At 49.4% G+C, this 26,263-nt stretch overlaps 1 protein-coding gene across 2 annotated transcripts in view; it reads right to left on the reverse strand.

The window, feature by feature from the left end:
• Positions 1–26,263, reverse strand: part of BRD4 (bromodomain containing 4) — a 141,441-nt gene that overhangs the window by 43,736 nt on the left and 71,442 nt on the right. The window contains exons 2-5 of one of the 2 annotated variants that reach the window (XM_039910237.1): positions 19,473–19,791; positions 12,367–12,504; positions 10,354–10,489; positions 552–838 (exon numbers count right to left, since the gene is read on the reverse strand). In XM_039910237.1, the coding sequence (XP_039766171.1) occupies positions 552–838; positions 10,354–10,489; positions 12,367–12,504; positions 19,473–19,757 (846 nt within the window). In that variant the 5' untranslated portion in view covers positions 19,758–19,791. Of the gene's footprint in view, positions 1–551; positions 839–10,353; positions 10,490–12,366; positions 12,505–19,472; positions 19,792–26,263 lie in introns of those variants that run through there. The other variant, XM_039910238.1, reaches the window with a different exon arrangement.

Consider the following 26,263-nt stretch of genomic DNA (forward strand, 5'->3'; position numbering starts at 1 on the left):
CTCTCATTTCGAGGTCAAATGCAATTTGAAAAAACCAAACACCCAAACCAAAATGTCCAACAGACGAAAAACCCTCCCCTAACCCCCCAAATCCTCATAAAACAAAAAGAGTCCTAATCTTAAGCAAGCACCAAATCCAGAAGGCCCAAGTGTTCCTCAAGTGGTTCTGGGAGCCCAGATCTCACAGATTACTTGGATGTTCTCTGCCAACATGGGCCACCTTAAATTAGAAGCGGGAAGATGATGATCATGATACCGCTGAGAGGAAGGTGCTTAATAAAATCAAACGGGGGCTCGGAGGTCTAAGCAGGCAAGCTGAGCCCGAACGGGGTTTCTCGAAACTCGGTGTGGCCCTCCTGGGGAACCGTCAGAAAGCCCGGACCCAGTCCCGATCCCCAAACGGGGCCCGCTGACTGTTTCGATTCTGAAGAAGAAATCGATCTCTTCAGCGCTGCGTGACTGCAATTTGCTGGGGTTTCTGAGGTGGCAACAGCATACCCCCAAATGCCCCCATTTTACAGAATGGCAACTAAACCAACATGGCCACTCACCTTCACGGGCTGTGCTGCAGTTGTGAGTATAGGTGTATGGGTCTGAATTGGCTGGGGAGCAGGGGGCGGAGGGGGCGGAGGAGGGGGCGGCGGGGGCGGCGGAGTTTGGAGAGTCTGGGGAGACACCACTGTTATTATCGGCGTCTGAACGATAAGATCGGGAGTGACGGAGGGAAAGGAATGAGTTGTCGGCACAGGCTGAAGATTCGGCTGTGGGGTCTGTGTCTGGGGTGGGGTTGATGCTTGAGTTGTGTTTGGTACCGTTGAGGCTCCAGGTTTAGCTGTTACTGTCAAAGACAAAAGGGAAGAGATGTCATGCCCAGGGTAGGAGACAAGTCAATCTGAGTTGCGGGGGGGAGGGGGAGAGCGGGGACACACACAGGATAGTATACATAACATCGACGTGTTGGATGGGATGGGCCTTTTTGCAAGAACGGTATGGCCAGACAACCCTCACGGAAAGCCAGAGGGGTGCCACCTTTCCAACTCGCTACTTGAACTCCCTTGGGCGGTCTGGGCACTGAGGGTCCCGCAATGAAGAAACTGAGCAAAAAAAGTTGGCTGGCAGCAGCCTGCTTTGAAGGTAGAACCATTTTCTCAGCAGCTCATCACGGAAGAGCCATCACCGTTCCCAGAAGTGCTGCCTCCCACAGCAGCGCTTCTAGATGGGACAGACCCCAAGCGGCGGTAAGGTAAGAGCCGTGGCCGGCCGGCCCACCGTCACCTCTCTGCCAGCCAGGTTCCAGCAAGATCCGCAGCAGCACTTGAGGAAGGGGAGAGCCGGGGACTGCTCTCAAGGCCCAGGCTCATGTATGAAGCTTCTAGCTTCGGCTCAGACCACCGGTTTTTGGGTCCTGTCCCTTTCTCTCTCTCGTATGGCTTCTGGGTAAGGAGAGTGCCCTCTCCGCCCACCCAGCGGGGCGAGTCGATAAGTGTGGCTCAATCAAAGGGAAGAAACAGCCGCTCTCCGCTTGGCCCGACAGCTCCATCCCCAGAGGGACGGTGCGTGAAGGCCATCTTAATCAGGAGCCAAGGTCGGTCGGTAGTCGCTTTCGACAGAAGGGGGATTCCACTAACACTCCTGGACCGGAAGGCTGATCTTAATCGTGGATGCTGCTACTCCATGCTGATTTTAACGCATGGGAGGGGATTAAGGAGGGGGAGGATGGAAAAAAAATAAAAAAGCACAGGCACCTAAGTAAAGGTGCACACATTTAAGGCATAAGGCACAAAGCCTACAAACTCCGAGGGCCATTCTGACCAACAGCCCATTAGAATCACTGAATCGAGTTGGAAGATTCTGCTCTGGGCAGGTGAATGAGGATTATTTACCGTAACTCGAGTTCCCTGGAGGGGTGGAGACCTGCTGGAGGATCGTGCTGGCAGCAGCTTCAGTCCGCGCTGCTCCTCCCTCCTCCCCACCTTTAAAGCTTAAAGGGCTCCCTCCCTGGTTAGCAAGGCAGCCTGAGCAGGAAGAGGTCAGGCTCCGCTCTTCTCCTGGTCTGAGGGAGGCCAGCGCTCCCTCCTCCACAACCTTCTAGGTCTCCAGACAGAGTCAGAGCTCTGCCGAAGAGAGCGGAAAGAGCAAAAAACAAGCATCATTCGAGACGGGGGAGGCAGCGGGCGGTTGTGATCATCTGGTGTGTCTGCAAACCTTCTGAGAACCCAGGTTATGGTAACTAACCCTTGCTTCTCCACAGGTAGTCTTAGATAGGGACAGGCCAGATGATCACTCTGGTGACAATCGCCCTCAGACACGGATCCCAAGGAAGAGGTGGGATCGCGGCTCCGGAAACAGGCACTGCATTGGCCCGTTCAACCGCCCCCGCACCCAGAGGTGAAATACATAAAGCTCCAAACCTTCCAGAGTCCCCGGTTTGTGAGAGCAACTCAAACTGCTACTTCTGAGGTGGACAGGGGGATGACGCCAGCCGGCCATGCTGGGACCATCTGATAATCGAAAGCTACTGAAATCGGCACCGCAGGGTGGCTCTACCGAGACAAGTGCCCTTGCCTACTGGTCACATCCCAACAGCAGTGGCTGAGGAATCTAAGCGCAGCAGGCCGTGTGGCTGCTCTGCACGTTTCTTCTATCGGGATGCTGCTCGAGGGCCAGGGCTTGGAGCAGGACCGTGGGGTCTTCCTGAACCGGCAAGGCAGACAACTCAGAGACGGACTCTATCGGCTAGTGGAAAAATCATCGCCGTGGAAATGGAAGACTCTGGGACCCTCGAGGCGGTTAGGGCTGTGGCTGTTACGGACACGTAAGCCAGTCTCTTGAGGTGAAGGAGAAGATCTCTCAGGGACAGGTCCCCACCAGCCCCTCTCCTGTGCAAATTCGTTCCTTGAGGTCCACAACGAGCTGTAGACTATCTAATGTTTTGGCAAACAGCCCTCTTTGCCTCCCTGGGACCAGCTGGGGTCCAGTGCCTGTTTCCAAAGCCAGCTCTGAGCATCCCTGAGGGGTTGTTCATGAGCGTCAGTCCTGCCAGAGACCAGCAGAAAGGGAGAAGGATGGTGCCGACGTACATCGGCTCATATCTAAAAGAAAGGACACCGTATCCCCTGGGGTGAGGGGCGGGGGAGACGGGGACGGGGACCGTCAAAGTGCAACTCGTTCCTAAAAGCACTGTTAGGAATTTTGTTGACTCTGGCTAGGTGGCCGACCCCGTCCCCGACCTCCTGACTGGGCTGCCATGGAGGTGGCTGTTGGCTGTTCACCTGATTATTCTGGTAGTGGTAGCCGGGTGGAAGCCCTCCTCCAGGGCCTCCACTTGGACAGAGCAGAAAATCAAAGCAGGGAATAGGGTAACAGGATGGGCTTTCCTTGTTCCGGGAGGTCATCCGATCATCTCCCTCAGTAAAGATTTTCCACTTGCAAAACAGCTAACGTGCTTGGTAAAACACTGGAGAGTTGACCACGATGGACTTGGCTGTAGCCCCATTTTGAACTGCCCAGAAGCTGGTAACACACAGGCCCTGGCTTAGCCCTAACGGTTCTCTTGCCCAGCTAAAAAGGCTACCTCTGGTAGGAGGAACCAATGACCTCTGATAGCCACTCCTATTTTGTTGATTTTTCTACCACATGGGCAGAGAATTGAGCAGGTGAAAAAAATCTCTACAAGCTTATTGACGTGTCCAGCTGAAGCACAAGAGTTTCTAGAAGAGAGGGGTGCTCCAAGGAGGGAATGAGTGCGTTGACTCTGTGGGGTTGAGACTGAAGCGAGAGGAATTCCGTGCCAAACAAAACCACTTATCCACCGTAACTGATGAGGCTTTGCAGACCCCGGATTCCCAAAGGAAGGCACGCCTGCTTCCCTGAAGAATTGGTGAGGCAAGGGACGAGGGTGCACATAATGGTGACGGTCAGCTTCTAAGAGCAGGAGAGCTGGAGTTTCCTCTTCGGGGTCTTCAGGCAATGGCTTAATTACCTCCGCTTCACGCTCAGGACGAGGTTCAAAAAGTCGCCTTCCACATCAGAACGGGGTCGGTTAACACTTGACTCGACTGGCCGCCTCCCGAGGCCGGATGGATGCGCAGGCTCAGGGATACTCCTCCGGAGGAAACACCGGCAGCAGAACAGTAAACCACGTTTTGAAAAGCCACCGCTTGCGTGGCCTCCGCTCACAAAACCCAACATTTGCTTGCTTGTTTTTATGGTATTTGTTATGCGCCTATGTGCCAGGCACTGTGCTAAGCACTGGGGTAGATACAAACGAATCAGGTTGGACACAGTCCCTTTTCCAAAGGGGGTTCCCGGTCTTAATGAATTTCCATTTTACAGAGGAGGTAACAGGCACGGAAAACTGAAGGGACTTGCCCACGGTCACAGAGCAGACAAGTAACAGAGCCCGGATTCGGACCCAGGTCTTTCCGACTCTCAGGTCTGGGCTCTATCCGCTAGGCCCCGCTGCTTCCTGTGCCACAGTTCTCCCCGCTTCAGAAATTTCAGCGCATTTGTGCCAAGTGGGTGCCAGAAAGGGTGGAACTGGGGGAACCTCACTGCCCGGGACAGGTGCTACCTGGTGGGCGGCCCCCCGATTCAGACTCTGGTAAAGGAGTGGGGAGGCTGCCGGAACCTCAGTTCAAGCAATCCTGACCCGATGCAGGCCACAGGAGATACCTAACTCAGTGTGCATGGCCCAGTGCTTAAAGCAAAGGAGTGGAGTCCCTGAACTTGGCCCACTCAGCAGACTGACTCTGAGGGAACAGTATGCACTGCAGCTCCTGAAACCCAAGGGGGAAAAAAACCTTGAAAATAAATTCACGAGAAAATAAGCACATTCTGGCGAGGTGCCGGGGGAGTGTGACCAAAGAAAAAGAACACTATGGCACCAGGAAGGGGAGAATAGAAGGATCATAAAAAGAGGCCGTTTGATTCATTCAGCAGCAGAATTTATTGGGCGCCAACTGTATGCAGAACACCAAACTAGGTGCCTGTGCACATACAATATGAATACAAGACACGTTCCCTGCTGTCGAGGAGCTTACAGTCTAACGGAGGAGGCACGCAGACAAATCACTTATATAAGAGTGGGAAGAGGAGAGAGAACAGACAACTAGGTAGCAGAAGAGAGCCAAAAACCGACTAAGTCGATACAGAGGCAAGTTCTGAGGGATGGCCTGCCTCGGGGAGGAGACTTTTCAGGAGCAGAAAGGTAAGGACAGAGAGCTGGCGGAGGTCCTTTAAGCTGACGGTCAGGTGACTCTGGGACAGGGAGAGAAACAGCTACCCTTTGGACATTTGAGGTATCTGATGTCAGGGGTGTTGTATTCCCAACAGAGTTTTAGAAAGAGGGTCTAGGCAGCAGAGGGTAGAATATGCTGAAGAGGGGAGAGACTGGAGGCCAGGAGATCAGTAAGGCAGTGACCAGAGCCTGAACCAGGACAGAGAATAAGGGGTAACTGGTAGGATTTAGAAAGACAGACTAAATGTGAGAAGCAGAGAAGTCAAAGATGATTCAGAGGTTGTGAGCTCAAGGAACAAAAAGGAAAATGGTGGTGTCATCTGAGAGAGATTAAATTAAGAGGAGGTGGTAGTGCTGGTGATTGGTGAGGAGATGAGTTCAGTTCTAGTCAGGTTGAGCCGAAGATGCCAGCAAGGCCTGCATGTAGCGTGGCCCCAGAGGCAGGAGGAAATGCAAGACTAAAGTAGTGAGGTAGATTTGGGAGTCAACCACAGAGTACCACTGAGTACCTGAGTACTCAGCAAGCAGAGTAGGAGAACCAGAGCACGACCTCGTGGGACAGTCGCATTTACAGGGTGTGCGTGTGTGTGGGGGGGGAGGGGGAAGAGGGGGAAAAGGAGGGTCAGTAGAGAAGACCGAGGTACAGACAGAGAGGAGAAGGAAACGATCAACATCTGTCTAGGAAGATTAGGACACAGCACAGCCCATTCGACTTGGCCAAAAGGCAGTCATCAGAGACCCAGGTGAGCATGGCTCCAGGAGAGCCATGTGGACAAAAAACTGGAACGCAAGAGGGTGGTGGAGAGGAAGAGGGTATGCAGCCCGTTGAAGGAGTCTGCGCAGGCAAGGCAGATGAGATGAGAGATGAGGCGATAGCTGGAGGGTTGATGGTAATCAAGAGAAGCCTTTTTCAGCATGACAGACACTTACGCTTGAAGCCCACTTAGGAGGAGCCATAGAGAGCGAGACAAAGATACGCCATAAGGGAGGGGGAGTCACAGGTGTATATGATCAGCTGGGATGTGGATATGTCCAAAGTGAAGATGCCACCCTGAAAGCCAAGGAGGCTGCTGCTGTTTCATGGCAGTAAGGCTTTGTATTCTTGATGGGGAGAGGAGGAGGGAGGGAGGCCTGACTGTGTGGGGCCGCCTACCCCACTGAGCTAGGCTGTACCTCGGCTGAGTTTTCTCCCTAGGAAAGGGAAGGGACTGGGGGTCTGAGTCTCCTATGGGGCCTTACTTTCTCCAGAGAGAGCTAATGGGCCTTACTGTTCTCCTCATTTACCATTTTTAAAAACTGGCCCCTAGTCTTCTGGCACTGCAGGGCTGGGAATTCCTTCAAGAGCCCTACGGGGCGAGGAGAGAAGAGAGAGAGAGAGAGGATGGGGTGATCAGACTGTACTAGGGAGCTCCCTTAAGCAAGGGAGCTATGGTGAGGGAGTTCCCCCCCTACCCCCGTCAACTCTGAGGTGTGGGAAGCCGGTGTCCTGCAGATTATTAGGGCATAAGAACCTCACTGGTCCTGCAGGGGGTGGGAAGGAGGGAGACAGCAGGATGCGACGGGACACAAGAGCAGATGGAGGAGGAGTAATAACCCTCCATCGGCCCAATGTATGATGATTTACCTGAGGCAAGTCTCTGCGTTCCTCCCAGCAAAGCACTGGGAGAGAAAATGGAGGAATGGAAGGGAGAAGCGCCAGCGCCTCTCTACAACCATCAGGTCCCAGGATCCAGTGGAGCCGCATCTCTTTCTGGTCCGGCTGCCTGCTACCCAGCTCTGCCCCTTGTCTGCTGCGTGACTTTGAGCAAGTCATTTTACTTATCTCTCCCTCAGTTCCCTCATCTGCAAAACGGGGATTGAGACCGAGCCCCACATGGGACAGGGACTGTATCCAACCTGATTTGCTTGTATCCACCCAGCACTTGGTACAGTGTCTGGCACACAGTAAGCACTTAACAAATACCACAATTATTATTATTACCCAGCCCCTCAAGCTTTACAAGGCCAAGTCCCGAGGGAATCAGAAAACAGCCGGTGTATGGCGTACCCACCTTGGGAAAAAAATACTAAGTCTATCAGGACAGATGGCCACCTAATCTTTCCTTAAAGATCCTCACTTGGTGGCCCGTTCCCAGTTTTTGGCATCCTGATAATGAACAAATTGTTCCTCACACATAATCCCCACTTCCTCTTGTTCAATCCTCGGCGGACAGAGACCGACTAATGAGCACCCTCTCTGCGAGAGCTCTCCGGATACTTGAAGTCTTTCTTTTCATTAGGTTAGGCGGCCCCCAGTCCTTTAACCGAAGGGTGAGCCAGATACGACCCACACTCTGGCTCATCGTGCAATTTCATCTGGCCCCGTTTAAAAGGAGCCATTGCTCAAGGCCCCTGGGCAACACTGCAATGCCAGTAACAGCGAAAGGTATTGGGGGCTAATGGGGTGTTTTCTTGGAAGAACAGATATGGCTGTTCTTCTGCCGTCAAGCCACCCCCTCCGCCCCCCTCGGCCCTCCCCACCCCCAGTTTCTTTGTTTACAGAAAGAAACAAATTGCCTATGGGTCACAATAACTACACGTCCCTGTTTTTTTTTCCTTCTGCTTATCAATCATAAAAGCTAACAACACCCGGATGATAAGGAGTTGGAGACGTTTCCCTTTATTAACTCTCAAGGTCACGGTCTGCAGATTTATGGTGGGGGCGGGGGGAGGGGAGAGGAGGAGGTCATTTGTATCCGCTTTCATCTTAGGTTGCGTTTTCTTTCAACTTAGTGGGGAAGCTCCTCAAAGCAGAGTGCGTAGGCCCCGAGCATGTGCTTGTCTTGTTTTTGTAGACTTTGGTTTCGTTTCAATTATTTTATCTTGTGTTATGTCTGTGTTTTTGCCTTATTGGGAGATCCCTGTTCCCCTTAGCAGGTGCTGCCCTCCAGCCAAACTATTTTGCTGCATCAGTTTCTGAATCTATGGCCACTTAGGTTCTGCACCCATAACAATGACGACAGCAGTGGCAGTAGAGGTATTTGTTAAGCACTTACTCTGTGCCAAGCACCAGGCTCTGTGCTGGGGTAGATACACTATAAACAGCTCAGACACAGTCACTATCCTACACGGGGCTCACCGACTAGGAGTGGGGGAGAACGGGGATCAAAGCTCCATTTTCCAGGTGAGGAAACGGAGGCCTAGGGTGGCTAAGTGACTTGCCCAAGGTCACAGGGCAGACAAGTGGTGGAACTGGGCTTAGAACCCAGGTCGCCACCATCTTTATAACATTTGAAGAAGGTTAAATATTACATTTGCTCTATCAGACTCCTCCCTTTACAAAGTAATACACCCTCCAATTTTAAGGGTGCCTGACTTTCCTTAATTCTGCCCACCAGTTTAGGAGTAGTCTGTCAATCATGACTTGGAGGTCAGGAAATAGAGGAGTGGAAGACCGACCCTAGCTTTTAAGGTCTTCACGCTTAGCACTTCAAAATCTGTAACCTAGAAGTCTCCTGGACTCTTGGTAACCACCACCCAGAGCAGAAGACCAACTTTTTCCCACTTCCTGTCACAGGCAGCAACCGAGGGAATGCTCCCCCCATGTGAAGGAAAGGAAAGCAAGGCAAAGGAAGAGGAAAAGGAAAAAGGAAAAGGGAAGGGGCAGGCTTTCTTAGGGCACAAATACATCATAGGCCCATTTGTTATTGCAGCATATTGCCGGTGACAACATCAGAAACCCAACGGGGAAGAGAGCCACAGTCCTGAACAGTAACGGCAAGTCAGAGGTAGCAAAACCAGAGGATCCGATGAGGAATGTTAAAACAAAAAACAAAAAAAACAAAAAACCCTCGCACTCTGAGGGCCAGCTCTGCTGCTGACTCACAGCATTGGGCACCACGCTTCTCTCATTCAGAACTCCCAGAACAATCTCTGAGAGGTATATACCGCGGGGGTGTAAAGGACCTCGGAGAACAACTTGAGTGAAATGGGACGGTTCATCGGTTCACGATGATAATGGAACGCCAAAAGGCTACTGGAAGGAATTTGGGAAACGGCCATTCTCACGCCCTCAGATTTAGCCCACTCTCATAGAGCTCTTTCCCAGGAATTGTACTAGAAACAAACAGCTGATATTGAGAGGGAAATTATTCCGCCAAGGTAGGCCACCATCTACAGTGGCACATCTGCCACCTATCTATTGGACAGGGTTGCTAGCAGGAGGTGCCAAAACGCACCAACGGACACTTTTTAGACCGAATGCTTCTCCCCTCCCCATCCCAGTCCAAAACCAGGTACCCATAAACCCCTGAGTTTAACCAAGGAATGAAAAAGCAAAAGACCATTTCAGAAAAACAAAAATGTAAGCAAAATAGGTAACAGTCTGACATTATACAACACTATTTATATTTCAAAATACACATCACCTTAACGGTTTACCCTCTGGGGAACCACAGACTCCAGTGGAATTCAGGCAAAAAGAACTCGGCTGCAAATGCAGCTTGGCTTCTGACCCACTTTGGGGCCTATAGGGAACCTTTCAAACCACCTAGATAGCAGTTTCTTCTATAATGGGGTTGTGCAGGGTGGATTATGTCAGTGAAATTTTGTCAGTTCTAAAATGTGCATTACAAAGAGTTACTCGAAACATTTCCTTCTAATATTTTAAAGTACTACAGCAGAGAATCCTGCAACAAGGGAGCAAAATTTCAACTCTCACAGCGGAAAACTTACTACTGGTTACAGGAAAATTTGGGTCGGGGAGAGGTGCCATCTAATCAGTTATCCTCTGTCTAATGGGAGCCCACAAGGCAGTATTGTTTCCACTCTATGCCTAATTTAGCTCAGATTCTTCTCCCAGATTTCTGCTCACTCCATTGTACACCATCAACAATGGGTTTTCCCTTCTATTAAGTTCTTGGAAAGGAGGCAGAAACAATTCATCTTGGGTGACTCAGAAGAGCCAGGGGAGCAAAAAAAGTCTCTCAGTTCTTACGTGGCTATGAGGGATGGAATGGAAAGCCAAAGAGCTATGCAATAAGAGCCAGGTAGGGGCCCATTTGGTTCCTGGAAAGCCACTGGGGCTGAGAATGAAGGACTGAATTTAAGGGGCCGTCAACGTTCTGTTACTCTACCTGCTTCTTTCCTCCCACGTCCTCGTCCTTTCGCCTGGACTATTACAATTTCGGTTTCTTCTGAGGGCAATTCAGAGATTTTCTGCAGGAAGAGCTTCTCTAGAGCTTCCGCCATTAAGACTATGTCATCTCCTGGCTGGAGAACAAGACACACAGTTTAGTTGGGTAGCACAATCCACACGCTGACGGAGAGACCGACAACTTAGATATTCAGAACTCGCAGTATAACCACATTATTTATGTTTGACACCTGACCCGGGACTTAGCCACTGTGGCCATTCTAAATGCCCATGCACAAATTTCCAAGTAGAAAGAGTAAGGCCCGGAATTCCTCGGTGTAGCTCAAGTGTCCAGTTTGTAACCCTGCTGAAGGTTGCCCCTCCCCAGCCACCAACCTTATGCTGTTCTCCCCCTCACTTTCTGTACTTTGCTGCCAACTTTCTCCTCGCTGATCAACGCATATCAAATCTATGTAATAACCACATTCCTTATTTCACTTGCTTTCCGAGCACAGATAACAATATCCTTCCTGTAATCGAGTCCTCACTCCCCTGAACGGCTCGCAGTAAGTAGTCCAAGCCTCATTTCTCAGGCTCTTTACGTAATCCCATCATCTCTCTTTTTCTTCACAGAGCTCCGATCTGCTACGGGGCTATTCTGGAAATACATGGTTTCAATATGCCCGGGCAGCTCACCCTCTGAAAGATGACAGGTGCTGCAGTCCGTGCCTCGCGAGTCAGCCTTAAACAAGAGGCTGAACATCAAACACTTTTGAAAGCTAGCAGAGGGAGACAGAGGGACAGAGAGAAGGGACCCTGAGTCTCAGTGGTGACTTTTCCTCTCTTCTACCAAGTCACCATCAAAAGCCCAGTTGAATTTCTCCCCGGAGTTCTTCTACTTGATTCTGAAGAGAAGTTAAACTTCCAAACGGGTCTCGTTTGTCGCTACGGAAGCCAAAACTATAAACAAAGTCTATCGCTTCACAGCAGCACCGGGCAGAATAAATTTACTGGATGGTGGCTAGACGAGATGTTTAGTTCTACACATCTGTTAGAGGAAAAGGGAATATTGCTTCCTTGCCAAAGTGCTTGCTAATAACTGCTCTACAACTAGACACCCATCATTAGACCGTTATGTTCCTGTAATTCCATAGCGGTATGGGACTGTCCCAGAGTAACAAACTGCATTGTTCAAATAGATTCTTCGTGCCGATTCCCTCATCACTCTTCCCATTCACTTGACCTAATGAGAGCATCCTGAAGGGCCGGAACTTCAAGGACGGCACTTTTTCCTCCTGAACCAGTTACGGCTCACAGAGGAACAAAACCACAAGCGCTCTGTATTGTGTGCAAATAAACAGATCCCCATCCTACTCCATTTCTATTGCTTGCTATTTTTGCCAGCTTCCCTGTAGATGGCTCAAGAAGCGACTTCAGCTAGGCCACAAGCAGTGTTGTAAATTGCCACATCAGTGTTTTTCCCCGCTTTGGTATTTGTTAAAGCACTTACTACGTGCCGAGTCACTGTGCTGAGCGCTGGGGTAGATACAAGTCAATCAGGTTGGACATGGTCCCTGCCCCACATGGGACTCTCAGTCTTAATCCCTAATTTACGGCCGGGGAAACTGAGGCCCAGAAAAGTTAAGGGACTTTGTTCAGAGTCACTAAGCAGACCAATGACGGAGCTGGGATTAGAACCCAGGTCCTTCCAACTCCCCAGCCGGGGCTCTATCCACTAGGCCACACTGCTTCTCCCTAGGCAGCGTCGTAGGCAAGCCTGCAGATTTCCTAGTGTTCTCGCCTAAATTGGAGACGTTTCGGTCACCGGGAAGAGGTATGGCTTAGAAGCATTCTGGCAGCCCGGTACCCTAAGCGTGGCCTACTTGTGACATCCACAGCTTGAGGTCTTGCTTCCTCAAACACAGCTCCCCAATAAGCTAGGTGAAAACGTACTGAGCCTCGAGAAATCAGAGGAAAAGTAGGCCAGGGAATGCCTTCGTCAATGAAATCCTACCTTATTGTAGATGTAACAATTTGTAAACATAGTATTGAAGTCCTGGATACATTCGTGAGCATTCCAGTAGTAGTTATTTTCCAAGCGCTTCCTTATTGTTCCCATATCCATAGGAGTTTTAATAATCTTATAATAATCCTGTGGAGAGCAAAAAGAGACAGGTCAATGGAAACAGTAGCACAGCACAGCGTATTAATTTTTCATAAACATCACAACAAAGCCACTATAAAGCTTTATTCTTCCCCGAAGTTCAGAGAGCTTTCTAGACAGCCAAAGAGTTCCCCAAGAGTCAGTGAGAGAGTATATATCGAGGGTCTACGGGATACAGGCAGATCACCATAAGGGATCTCAGTAAGGGAGGGAAAGAACAGGGGTTGGTGGCCCCGCTAGACTGCTCCACTGTCCCGCCATAGGGCACGTTTTCACAACCAGTTTTGGGCAGAAGGTGGAGGGGGCAGAATTAGGGGGCATTCTTCTACAGTGGGTATCTATCTGGACATGGCACGATGACGTCGTTATCAGAAACTGTTGTGCTCAGGCGTGGGATGTCGGCCCCAGGGCGACTGCTTCTTTAATGCAGGCCGGGTTTCGATGGGAGGCACCCCCGTACTCCAGGAGAACCTGGGTATACCTGGCTCAGAGCAGACAAGCTTGCACCCTCCAAGTCTAGTGGACAGGGCCATGACTTGCCTCAGTGGCCATGATGCTACGATAACTGGGCTAGGTTCCCCATTAGTTACAAAAGCCCCACTCGAAAAGCTCTCTTGAAACTCTGGCCTAACAAGTGGATCTGTTGGTTTGTGCCTCACGACACCAATTATAGAGCAGTAGCCTGCCCTGGTCAAAGTCTTGAGGTGCCATAAAACAACCCAACCCTCCCTCAAATTCTGGCATACTCCTAAATTGGACTTTCTTTTCCTCTTCCTAGCACAGTAGCCAATCTTCATTCTCCTCTACTACTACCAGAGGCACTGACTCGTCGGAAGAGGTTTCCTTAGAGCTTTCCCCAAGGACAAAAGCCGCGACTGGCTGTTGGCAAAGTTTTATAGTCTATCAGCCGGTTTTCTGGAATAATCCTTCGCTTCTTCTCCCGTCCACCTCTTTCCCTTTTCTCCCACTCCCAAATCCTTCCCTGAGCTCAATTTTAATGAAAGGTGCACGATGTGTATACCTTGAGTGAGGTGGCGGAAAAGATGCCATAAAAAAAGGTCAAAACAATGGATTTCAGAACAGAAGTCTTCAGTAACTCCAAGAACTCACACAGGAAAGAGTAAAAGGGGTAAAACAGTAGACACCTTGGGCAAGAGATTAGAGCAACCTCTGCTATTTTATTCATATTAATGTTAATTCCTACTAATGTCTGTCTCCCCCTCTAGAGTCTAAGCTCGCTACTGGTAGGCAACGTGTCTATTGTACATAATTCTGTTGTATTGGACTCTCCCAAGCACTTAGTACAGTGCTCTGCACGTAATAAGCGCAGAATAAATACGACTGATTGTTTTGACTGGGGCTATATCCTCTTAACCCCACCCAACAACAGTGGGGCATGCAGGGAAGAGTACTCCCAGACATCCCCATTTATGCGGGAGCACTGTTGAGCCCTCGGGGACGTTAAAGACGGCAGAGTGGCCAATTCTTGGGACATCCCCACAAGTTTCCCCCGAAAACAAAAGGTAGGCAAAGTTCCTCGTGGGCAGGGACCGTGTCTACCAACTCTGTTGCACTGTCCTCTCCCAAGTGCTTAGTACAGCGCTCTGCACATTGTAAGTGCTCAATAAATACCATTTGGCAGATGTACAACAGTGCTGACCTGGTCGGATTCTGTCATCTTGCTCATTTATTCTTTGCCTTGTGTGAGCCTTCGAAACGACTGAAGACTGTGCTGCTTAAAGGGCTGTCCTAAACCGGGCCAGAACGCTGCCTCCTTTGCTATGAGCAACCAGAGCTCGACAGCAGGAAGGCTGTTCTGCTGGCTCAAGATGAGTGTCAAATCTAACCCCTAAACCATAGTCAGAGAAAAACAAAATCACAAACACAAATGAGTTGTAAAGCAAGGAGAGAGGAGGGAGGAGTCTCTTGAGGGGAGATACTTCCTCCAGTAAAACAGAAAAGGAAGACAGCTCAAGCCAATTTCACATTAAATCCCACGCACGGCCGTGGCCCTCTTCAGTTGGTCCGTGGACGGACCGGACCGGACACGGCGCACTGCCGCTCCTGTCCGCCGAGACCGTCGGCCCCAGTGGTCAGCAGGGAGGCTGGGTGTGATCTGGAGAGCTGAGGCACAGCTCATCCACTAGTAAGAACCCGATGGCTACCCACCCTCAAAAAACAGGAACCTTACAGCCCGCAAGAACTGGTCTGTGAGCACTTCCTCCCTGCTGCTCCCCAAGGTTCTCTTCTAGAGGGTGTGATAGGAGAGACAAAACGTCAAGCGGGGAAGGGCGGTGGTGGAGCCACAGACTGTTCCTTCGTGTGCTGGGTGTGCCCCCACCAGAGAAAACCGTTTGGGAAGCTCAGATTTAGTCCAACAATCCTGGGAGTAACTGAAATACCCACCCAGCAGCTCTGGAGTACTAACCCCTAGGATTATTTGAGAGGGCAGTGTCCTAGGGGGAACATTTTTTTCCAAGCCTGGCTAAAATGAACACGAGTTAACCTGTGTGGCGGCTCCCATGCTCAGGAGAGGTAAAAGGAATCCAGGAATCCTAAAGTGTGCCCCCCGGTCCCCCAGGGAAGTTTAATTAAGCAGCTACAATGCCTTACGTGGTATTAGCCTGGCATTGAGCCAATCAGGAAAGGACTGGGAAGGGCCTAGTGCGGCCAGGTAGTTGGGGAACAAGACCCTCGGCCATCTGGAAGAGAGGTTTTGCATCGTGATCCCAGGAGGGCGGACTCGGAGCCATGACCTGGGGAATACACAGGGGCGCAGGGAGGGAATCTAGGGGATGATCCCAGAGGATTAGGGGTACTGGGAAGGTTTCAGGGTCCAGAGGTTAGAAGTCTGGAAGGGCAAGGCTCCTGACCCTGAGCAGGGAGAAATGGCACAGTTCAGCCTTGGCATTGGAGGGATGGGCGAGACTGGAACCGGGGACACCCCGAGAGAAGAGGCGAAAGGACCAATGCAACGGGAGCCCCGGGACACTTACGGGAAAGTAGAGAGGCTCCTGGAGGGGGCAAGTATTTAGAACTGGGGAAAGGTGGCTTGGACCCGATTTCTGTTCGTCTGTTACCCAATTAAGAACACTTGCAAAAAGACTGCTAAATGCCATTGAGATCTCTCATCTAGGTAGTCTCCCTGCTGGGGGGAGCTCGGAGGAGAAGCCGGGGGCCGTGAGCTTCCTGTAGCCGGCCCCCCAGAGGTGGGGTCGTAGGCGAGTCCCTTTGCTTTCACAGGGAGGCCTGGGCTTGAGACAAGGGGAAAGTGGTAACAGCAATAAGGGTGCAAGGAATTGAGTTATGCTAGGCAGAGATCTCAAATCCTGCAGCCCCCGGAAGGGAAGAACTGGAGGACCTCAGGATCCAGCGGAGTCTGAACAAGGTCTGAGCGCTCCAAAGGTGACTCCGGGGGGTATTTTGCCTGGGATTTAAAGGCCGCAGGCCCCCCGGAAGTGTCACAACCTGTGAGGAAGGGTACTGGATTTTCGCAATCTTACTGACTTGTGGGAAGTAACAGCTGGAGTAATGCCATCTACCATCCCCCCACCCCCAAAAATTTACTGCAAAAACTGCACCAGAATAAGACACTGAACTTCCAGGTCTTATTGCAAGAGACTACTATGGAAAGGAATCTATTAAGAACAAGTAGGTTTTGAGACACAAAGGATATCCTTAAATACAATTGGTATATAAAAAAAAAATTATATATCGGGAACTCAGTCACAACCACTTAAGAATCTCAAAGAATCCAGCGTTGAATCCTGAATCCACACCTTCAGAATTGTCCTGTCAGAAGGAATTAGTGAAGAGCCAATAATTCACTTCACTATTTGCCAGTGCTCGCTTAGTAATTTGTTCAATCAGGCACTAGACAACAAAAATGTCAAACTCCACTGGCCAGTTGGAAGGCTATAAAGGCCCGTTGATGACTGAATTCCTGGTGTGTCAAGATACAAAGGCTACTTACCTGTAGACATGCCAGTGATCAATTTGGCAGGTGCTCCCAGAAACCCTCTGGACCTGTTCTTGTAAAGCTCGAGGGGCTGTCTCCCTGGATAGCAGGCAGCCTGACCAGAAAAAGGTCACGTTCTGCCCCCTTCTGTGGTCCAGGTAGGCCGGCCCCTCTGCCCTCCAGTTTCTCAGACAGAGTCAGAGCTCTGTCGAAGAGCACAGAGCAAAATGCACCACACAAGAGTGTGAGAGAGAGTGGGGGGAGAGAGATGAGAGGGAGGGAGGAGAGAAAGAAAGAGAGAGAGAAAGAAAGAAAGAAAGAAAAGAAAAGGAGGGAGAGAGAGATGGGGAGGAGGCGGGCGTGATCATCTGGTATGTCTACAAACCTTCAGAGAACTTAGGTTATGGTAAGTAACCCTTGCTTCTCCAATGGTAGCCAAGGGACAAGCCAGATGATCACTCTGGTACAACTCCATAACCGATCCCAAGGAGGTAGTAGGATCGTGGCTAAAACAGGTGCTGCAGGACGGCTCTATCGAAGCAGACCTCTCACCTTCTCCTCTGCCCCCCCCTTCCCCGACGCCCCCCCCGCACACCGCATGGGGGGTGGGGAAGGGCGTTCAGAAAAGGTGGGGGGGAGGGGGAAGGACAGGGAGGAGAAGACTCCCCTGAGACCACTAAAAGGCTTGTTTTTTTTGGAACGTGGGGGGATGGCAGACAAGGTGGGCTTCGGGGGAAGACAATGAACTCTCCTCCCAGACAACCCCACAATACGCAGGGGTGTAAAAAAAGGGGGGCCGACACTAACGCAGGAGTTCTGGAGCCCTACTGGCTGATAAGGAATGGGAACCCTGTTAGTCGTGCCAACGGGTGGAAGGGTGGGGAGGATATAATATCCTCCACCTGCCCAAGCTGAGATTAGCTTACCTGAGGTGAGTGTCTGAGGTCGTCACAGCAAGGTGTCAGGAGGGAAACTGGAGGGGAGAAGGGCCGTCCTCTCTAGGACCATGAGAGGAGCGAAGCTTGACCTGCTCTCCGGGGAGGCAGCCCCTCAAACTTTACAAGGACGAGTCCAGAGGGTATTCAGGAGCGGCTACCAGAGTGATCATCTTTATCCACTTTTGGAGAATCTACCCATCTCAACCCTGATTTCAAGATGGTCCAGTCTTCAGATTTTGGGCTGCAGTTTACAAATATTCATTTTCAAGAGGTTTGTAGAAAGATTCAAGCGCCCTTCCTCTTCCTTTTACTGCTCCTGCCCTTTAAAATAGAATTGGCTAAGAGAAAGCAAGAGCTTAGAATGGAAGGAGTTAGGGCACAAATGCAAGCCAAACACTACTGTACTTTGCGGACCGAATCTATCATTACAACGGTAGGAGGGAGAATTCGCCTCATAACTACTGAGCTCCCTTCAATATCCCCACGTTCTATGAACCAGAACCACATACCAAATCCTCGAGTACATTTCACCTGTCAAAAAGTACACTTTCTAATTAAGATTCTGGTGTTTGACCAGCACCTTATTAGGCCAAGAATTTGACTGGTCAACCATAACGGTCTAATTTCAATTTGGACTCCTTACTCTTTTCAAAATACCTCAGAGGAGCTAGAAATTCAGAAAATAACTAGTGACTGATTGCTGGGATCTGGTAGTAGCATACTGAAAACAACGATTCCTTAAGACCTGAAAGGAAAACAAAACAAAAACAAAACAAAAACAACACACACACACACACACACACACGCACACACTTGCACACACTCAGACTCTCCATGCTACTGAGTCGCATGTTCTGCTCCTCAGAACTGCTTGTTCGGCTTGAATACAGCAAATGGAGAAATTGCGAAACAGAAAGTTGAAGATATGATAGAGGGTTGAATGAAAGAAAAGGCCGTTAGTACTTCACCAAACCGCACCCTTCCCCTCCTTTAAAATTCTTCTTAAAAATCCACCTCCTCCAGGAGGCAATCCCTGGTTAATCCCTCCAATTTCCCAGTCATGACAGCCCCTATCTCCCCCCTCCAACGTGCTCCCCCGCCTCCCCCAATCAATCAGCCATCCTTCTACATATTACATTCAAACTTGGTTCTCTCTCATCTTTGCAAAACCCCACCACCAGAGGGCTGAAAAAGATTGCTTTACCATACTACTCCTGTGCTTCTTCCTCTTCTAACCTCTCTCTAGTTTCTATCTGGGAGTCAGGTCCTGGAGTGGTCTCAAATCACTGGACCCGTCTATCACCTCAATCCTTTTCTTCGGTTGCACGTTTACCCCCCAGAGGTGTAGCAGATTTTCCCCCACACCTCAGCGTGCTATGGAAATCATCATCATCCTGCATTTTACCCTGAGAGTATTTTCTCATTTCCCTGAGACACACTGGGAAAACGTGTCTTGTTGCTCAAAACAAAACATAAATGCGAATACAGAGGAACCCCCAAAGTGGAAGGTTTCTTGCCTTTCTTCTGCTTGTTCTTACTAAGGAGCTCCTGGTAGGGAAAGGGAAGTGTAAAAAGTCATGGCAAGTTCCAGCAAACATGGGGGCTGGTAGTGTAGTTTTCCATAGAAAATCCACCTTCTAGGTGCTCTTCCCAGCTCTATGACCCCTTGGCTTTTCCATTCTTTCCACTTAACTCCCAATGCCTAAACCGCCATTCACTACCCGACCTTCAGGTACCCCCCTTTTACAAATCTCATTGCTCAGATCAGCCCCATCATCCCCCTAAAATAACTGCAATGGAAAGAACGGCTCAATTCACCTGTCTCCCACAGCATGCTAAAACCCTCTTCCCCACGCTTCCTCTGCTGACCGTTTTCCATTGCCCACAGGGGTGCTTAACCGACAAAAGCAAAACCAACCAACACCCCATTGGAAAAGACTGTCCAAGAGTGCCCCTCCTGTGGACGGAGGGACCTCGAGCAACTGATATTTTGGACAAGTGACACCTGTAACCAGTGATAGGAACCGGAGTGATGAAGACTCGTAACAAACGCTACTTACAGGGAGGTTGAGCTTGACAGCGTCCACAGGCTGCTGGAAAGGCCACGCAAACTGATGTTTCCATAGTGTCTTGAGCACCACTTTGAGCAGATATTGCAGTTGGTTGGTCTGTCTCTTGGGCTTGTTGGGGTTGGAAGTCTCAGGGGGTGGGGGGTTACTGCCTGCAGTACTGCCTTGCTGGGGTTGGGCCTGGGCCTGCGTGGTAGACATTTGTGGAGTTTCTAGTCCATCCCCCATTCCTGGCAAATTTCTCAGTCTCGTTCCAGGGCCGCTCTCCATAGACATGCTATTGATCCCATTGCATTTCTCACTAGGCACTCTGCAAGAGAAAAGTATCATTAAGAAAAAAAAAGTCAGCCGTCTCCCAAGTGATAACCTGAAACACATTTCAAAATAACCACAACAGAACTTCTTGGGAACTCATTTCTAATTCTGCAACACCACCACATTATAGATTCATATATTCCCCCTGCCCCCCCTTAAGGAACACTTCTGGTTTAGTCCACCTTGTCCTCCTTAGTTTGGTACCATCAGCAAATTTGATCAGAGATGGAATGATTTCTTTACTCAAGGCATTTGCTACAAGGGCAGCGGGTGGATCCTAATACAGAAAAGCCCATTAAATCCTTCACCCCAGGATAGACCACCTTCGATCTGCCTCTACATGGCTCTACCACCTACTGCGGCGACTGGTGCCCATAAATTACCTTGGCCCCACTGCTGCATTTCTGATTGATGTCCCTCTTTCCTTCCTACTCTCATCCTTGGGGAATCTCAACCTCCGGGTTGCTGACCCCTGCGACCCCACCAGCCAAGCCATTTCCACATGTTACTCAATACTGCTGAACACCTGCTCCAACCCAAATCAGCCTACACCCAGATTCTCTCTCACTCCAGACATTGCCCCATTTCTAATCTCAACAACTCAGACTTAACACTATCCAATGGTAACTTCCCTACCCGCCATTTAACCCCCAGGCCCTGCCCATCCCTTAATTCTGTCCTCGGTACCTGCCGTGCCCTAGGCTCTGGACCTGCTCTATCTCTTCCGGACTATCACATCCCTCTTGGACTTCCACCCTTGATGCAAAAAGTGAACACCCTCTTCACCAAACTTGACTCCTGTGCCTTCATACTTCTCGAGGAGGCATACCCCTGACCCCCAGGCCTGGATCACGTTGTCTGTTCCCGAACCCTTCCAGCTGAGCATTTCTGGTGAAAATTACAGCACCAGGCCAACTTTGATCACCTCCAATTGATTCTGACCTGCTACAGAATTTGTCCCTCTTCTGCTCAACTACACTTCTTATTTCTCTCTCAGATTCCCACATCCCTAACCCCTACAACCTCCCTGCCTGACCCCACCACAACTACTTCGTTGGTAAAGCAGAAACCAATGGGCCTGAACTTCCCCAAACTCCCTCCATCACCTCCTTCCTCTCTGTCCTACAACCATCCACACCATCTTCAAAGGCCCCCTGAAATCTAACTCTCTATCAAAAAACCTTCCCTGATCCATTTCCAACACTGTTCAACTCTGCAACATTGATGCCGTCAGTTCTTCCATAACCAAGGTTTTCATAGCTCCTATAAACTGGCTAATTTTCCCAGATTTTTGGAGAAAAAACTTTGCACTTCCTTGTTCCATTGTTTAACCTAACATTAAAGTTATCTTTAGTCTGTTTCTTCTGGAAGGGATGGAGGGCATCAATTATACATGCCCTCTTCCTACCAAATTCTGGCTTCAGGAATGACAGTACATACACTAATCATTATTGAGTACTTGTGTAGATAGAGTACTCTACTAGCTGCTTGGGAGAGTACAACTCCTTGCCCTCAAGGACCTACAAGCTAGTGGGTAAGACCCTAAACCAAATTATTGGTAGGGGGAAGCAACTGAATTTAAAGAGTTGTAGCTAAATGACAGGGGGAAAGGGAGGGAATACTTCAGTGCTTCAGGGGTAAAGGTCTGGGGGGGGGGAGATAAGAAATTATCCACTCTATTATATCTGCAAATTAGAGGAAAGCTGCAAAGACAAAAAATAAAGCCAGGATTAAATCCTCCTAGAGGGCCTGACTCTTAGTTCTCCCTTCAAACCATTTGTCTGTTTTCTGATCCTAACCCTAGCAGACCAGGGAAAGGCAAACAACAAAAAGGATCAATAAAAAGGTGATTTACTTATTAACCTTGCTTCCTGAAGTCAGAGATTCGATTCTCAGCACTAATTTGACTTAGACTCTTTTCCTCATATATGTCTTCCCAAAACAACCATCCCTCACCTTCAAACCCTAATAAATTCATGGGTTAACCTTTATCTGTTTGGTCTGCTCATCTGGACTATGGCCTCTCTGCAATTTCAACCATCTTGGCAGACTTATCATCACTGGCGTTTCCAGGTGTGGGGCAAGGGGAGAAGGCTCAGGGCTGAAGCAGGCAAAATCTTTTGCTCTTTGGTCCTGTCTGTCCTAACTCCCTAAGGGCTTTTGGACCAAGAAATCTTTTCTTCTAATGGGTCTCAACTAGTACATTTTACCAGATAGCTTTGCCAATCATCATTAAATCCACCTGGTAAGATAGCCAAGCGACATAATCAACTCTTCCCGGAATAGTGCAGTTCTGTTTGGAATTCCAAATTCCCTCCTTCCTGGCCCTCGCCTGGCTTTCCCATCTCTGTAGACAGCACCACCGTCCTCTGTCTCCCAAGTCCATACCCTTGGCATTAACCTCAACTTAACTCTCTCACTTAACTCACACATTCAATCTGTCACCAAATCCTGTCAATTCTACCTTCACAACATCACTAAAATCCATTCTTCCCTCTCCATCCAAATGGCAATCCAAGCACTTAGCCCATCCCACCTTCATTACTGTATCAGCCTCCTTGCTGACGTCCCTGCCCCTTACCACTCCAGTCTTTACTTCACTCTGCTGCCCAGATCATTTGTTTTTGTTTTTTTTTTGATAAAGCACTTACTATGTGCCAGGCACGGAACTAAGTGCTGGGGTAGATACAAGATTAAAGGCTAGACCCACTCCCTGTCCCACATGGGGCTCATTGTTTTAAACTCCATTTTACAGATGAGGCAACTGAGGCAGGGGGAATTTACATCATTTGCCCAAGGTCACAGAGCAGGCAAGTGGCAGAGCTGGGATTACAAACCCAGGTCCTGCTGCCTCCCAGGCCCGTGCTCTATCCACTAGGCCTTGTTGTTCCTCAACTTTCTTTTTTTTTCTAAAAAAGTTCAGTCCACCTTTCCCCACTCTGTAAGGGCCTCCAGTGGTTGCCTGTCCACCTCAACAAACTCACTCCTTGCCATTGGGCTTTAAAGTACTTAATCACCTCTCATCCTCCTTATCTTATCTCACTGGTCTACAACCCAGCATTCTCCCTTTGCTCCTCTAATGCCAACCGACTCATTGCACCTCATTCATCTACCTCACCGCCAATCCCTTGCCCACGTCCTAACTCTGGCCTGGAACTCCTTCCCTGCTTCGTATCTGACAAGCCATCACTCTCCCCTCCTTCAAAGCCTTATTAAAATCACGTCTCCTCCAAGAGGCCTTCCCCTCCTAAGTGCTCCCTTTCCCAAGTCCCTCTTCCTTCTGCTTCGCCCTTGCACTTGTACCCTTTAAACACTTGATATTCACCCTATCCTCAGTCCCAGAGAACTCACAAAAATATTTGTAATTTATTTTGCTTTTCCCCTCTGGACTGTAGGGCAAGTAGGACTGATAGGCAAGGAGCATGTCTGCCAACCCTGCCATACTGTACTCTACCAAGAGCTTAGTACAGTTCTCTGTGCACGGTGAGTCCTCAATACAAATGACTGATCCTGAAATTTGAAGTGCTTGCAGAAATTGTCTTTGCCTTCTTGGTCTACACATCCTCAGTAACCAGATTTCAGAGATTTCCTTTTTCTTGGGGTCCAGTCTTAAGTCAAACGAAATGTAGAGGCAGTAACCATACACTGGTTCACTTTTCCCACTCTCAAAAGGGAACAAAAAATGGAAAATTTCAAGAGACTCAATGCTGTCATGAAAACAGAAATGGAAAAGGCCATTCCGGGAGAGTAAGTTGGACTGAGGGAGAAAACCTTTTCAGGCAGCCCACCTCACCGAATAGATGGGATGGGAAGAAGAGCAACTCAATACTGCGATTGCTTGAGAATGTGATTTGGAAAGAGATCTCCTTGGAGACTTCCAAAATTCCATTATCTAATGGCAAACGCACAAGCAGTTACTTCATTCTTCTGGTGGGATGTTGCTCTGTCCTGCCAGTTTGGCTAGCCCCTTGGGTTACCTGTTGGACGACAGCTGATTTCCACCCCCGCACCAGCAAACCAGGGCACGCGAGTTTCAAAATAACTGCAGTGGTACTAACCTATCTCTCTAGCCTGCAAAATCTTTGAGGGCAGGGAATGTGTCTACCAAGTCTGCTGCATTGTATGCTCCCAAGCGCTCAGCGAATACTCAATACATAACACTAACGAATGATTCCTGACCATCCTATTTGTCTTAAAAAAAAAAAAAGATGACTGCCAGTTGGGCTACATCTACTGAGGTTCTATTTTTCTGGAGTTGGTCTTAACTTGGAATCCTTGCTTATGTCAGACCTAAACTGCAAACTCCTTCCTCTTAGACTGTGAGCCACATGAGGAACACAACCTGATTAACTTCTATCTACCTCAGTGCTTACAACAGTGTTTGACACATTGTAAGTGCTTAACAAATACCATAAAAAGAAAACAAGATTGCCAATCGTTACACATCCAAGTGACAGACTTCCTTTGCCCTCAGCAAGTAGTCCAACCAAGGACGCCTGAGCTCTTGCTAGGCAGCCTCCACATTTGGCAGTCACTTCTGTAGCAGCTGAAACGGTCTTAAGCAGGTGGACCTTAAGTTGTGAAAACCCAACCCACCCTCTTCTGCCATAACACGTGCTGTCTTTTACGAGTTTTGGGGAAAACCTTGCTAGGGAACTTGGGAACGTTCTTCCAACAACATGCATCTCTCTGGTTAGAATGCTTGGGGGCAGGAAATGTGTCTACCAACTCTGTAAGGTACTCTCCCAAGCACTTAGTACAGTGCCCTGTACATAGTAAGCACTTAATAAATACCAATGACAGAAGTCAGTTGTGTGGGCAGGCCCACGGCGCTGGTTGGGGCGTGCGTACTGCACCTGGGGGGCCCTCCTTAATGTGGGGCTCAGCAGGAAGGTAACCTCCACTTCATAGAAGAGCTGAGTGTGATCGAAAGAACCCTCCCCCAACTTTTAAAAACGATTCCACATTGCTAATTTCAGAGACCTTTAGCTGCCAAGCCTTCCGGATGAAGACATACCAGTAACAAAGATGCCAATAAGAATTGAATTTAAAATTCTCCTTCAGCTTTCCTGGAAGCCGGGGCTCTAACTGTACCGAGGAGATGGGAAATTCTACTGCAATCCAAGACTGATTGGTTGCGGGGGGGAGGGGAGGGGTGACTGATGAAATTTGGTCACATTCATTTTTCCCTGAGTACCTTTACATCTGAAAGCAGTCCCCGTGCTCACTGCCTTGCTTTCTTGCTCCTCTCTGCTCGGGGTGACATCACCTGTCCACATCGAACCCCAGAGAAGCTGCTGCTTCTTATAAAGCTCCAAGGTGGGTCACCCCACACCCACAAAATAGCCCTTTACTCAAATTCACCTCCAGAACAGTTTGGGGACCCAGTCCCTACCCATTCTGGATCGATAGGCTTTAGCTTAAACAATCACGCTTTAACAGATATCTGCACATGGGGTTCCCAGCCGTCAACCCGCCTACATATAACTCGTGTCGTGCCACTTACGTTTATGGGTCAAATATATGCCAGAAAGGCCTAACTACCTCAGCGGAGACATAAGCCCATAATTTAGCTTGGCACGGGTCCTTAGGGCCAAACCAGTTTAGCTCCTCCCCAGTCCGACAGGCAACAACTTGGGGTCCTGCCCACTCAAACCCTGGAATTTTCAAGGTTGGTATTTCAAAGGGTGGGGGGATGGCCCTTAGTGAAGGGGCAACTTAGAAGCAAAGCCAGAACATGAAGAGACCATGTAGGGGTGCATTAGCCACCCCTTACCCGACAATATTAAGCAGCGAGAGGCAGCATGTCGGGAGGGGGTGCACGAAACCTATCCAGATCCGACTGGGCTGGGCTATACACTGGCCCGGCTTGGCTACTTAGGCTCAGGTTCCACAGAGACGTCCACCAGTTAATTTTCTGATTGTGATTCACTGGCAGAAAAGCTTGCATTTCTCCTAGCACTTTAAAAGCTCTCCTCTCTCTCAAGAGGAGAGAGTTTTCCTGGCTTTCTTGGGACTATGAAGTAAATAGGAGTGATCTCAGAGTTCCCAAGCTACTTGGCTTGGACAGCTAGCTGTCTTACGAAGCTTGTGATAAAGGACACTTGGAGCGCTGTGCACTCAATAATAGAATAATTTCTCAATAATAGAAATCCATATTATTTAATACCACTGATCGATTGAGAGTTTAAGACAGTTGGTAGACACGTTCACCACCCACGAGCATGGGGAGCCAGGAGGGGGAGACGGATGGAAAGAAGCATGACGGGGAAGAACTATCCCCAGATCCCCCGATGACCATTCTATCCAAAACGTGTACCAAAGCAGACAGTATGGCTTGACTGCACTGCACCCAAGGAAAAAAAGTTTCTCTTGGTGGAAATTCCATTGCAATCAGATCGCTTTTACTTGCATGTCTTAAACTAGCTCTCTGGATAGTCGCTGTTGTTTGTTTGTGGCATTTGTTA

Source organism: Ornithorhynchus anatinus, chromosome X1, assembly GCF_004115215.2.
Source record: "Ornithorhynchus anatinus isolate Pmale09 chromosome X1, mOrnAna1.pri.v4, whole genome shotgun sequence".
Classification (NCBI taxonomy): Eukaryota; Metazoa; Chordata; class Mammalia; order Monotremata; family Ornithorhynchidae; genus Ornithorhynchus; species Ornithorhynchus anatinus.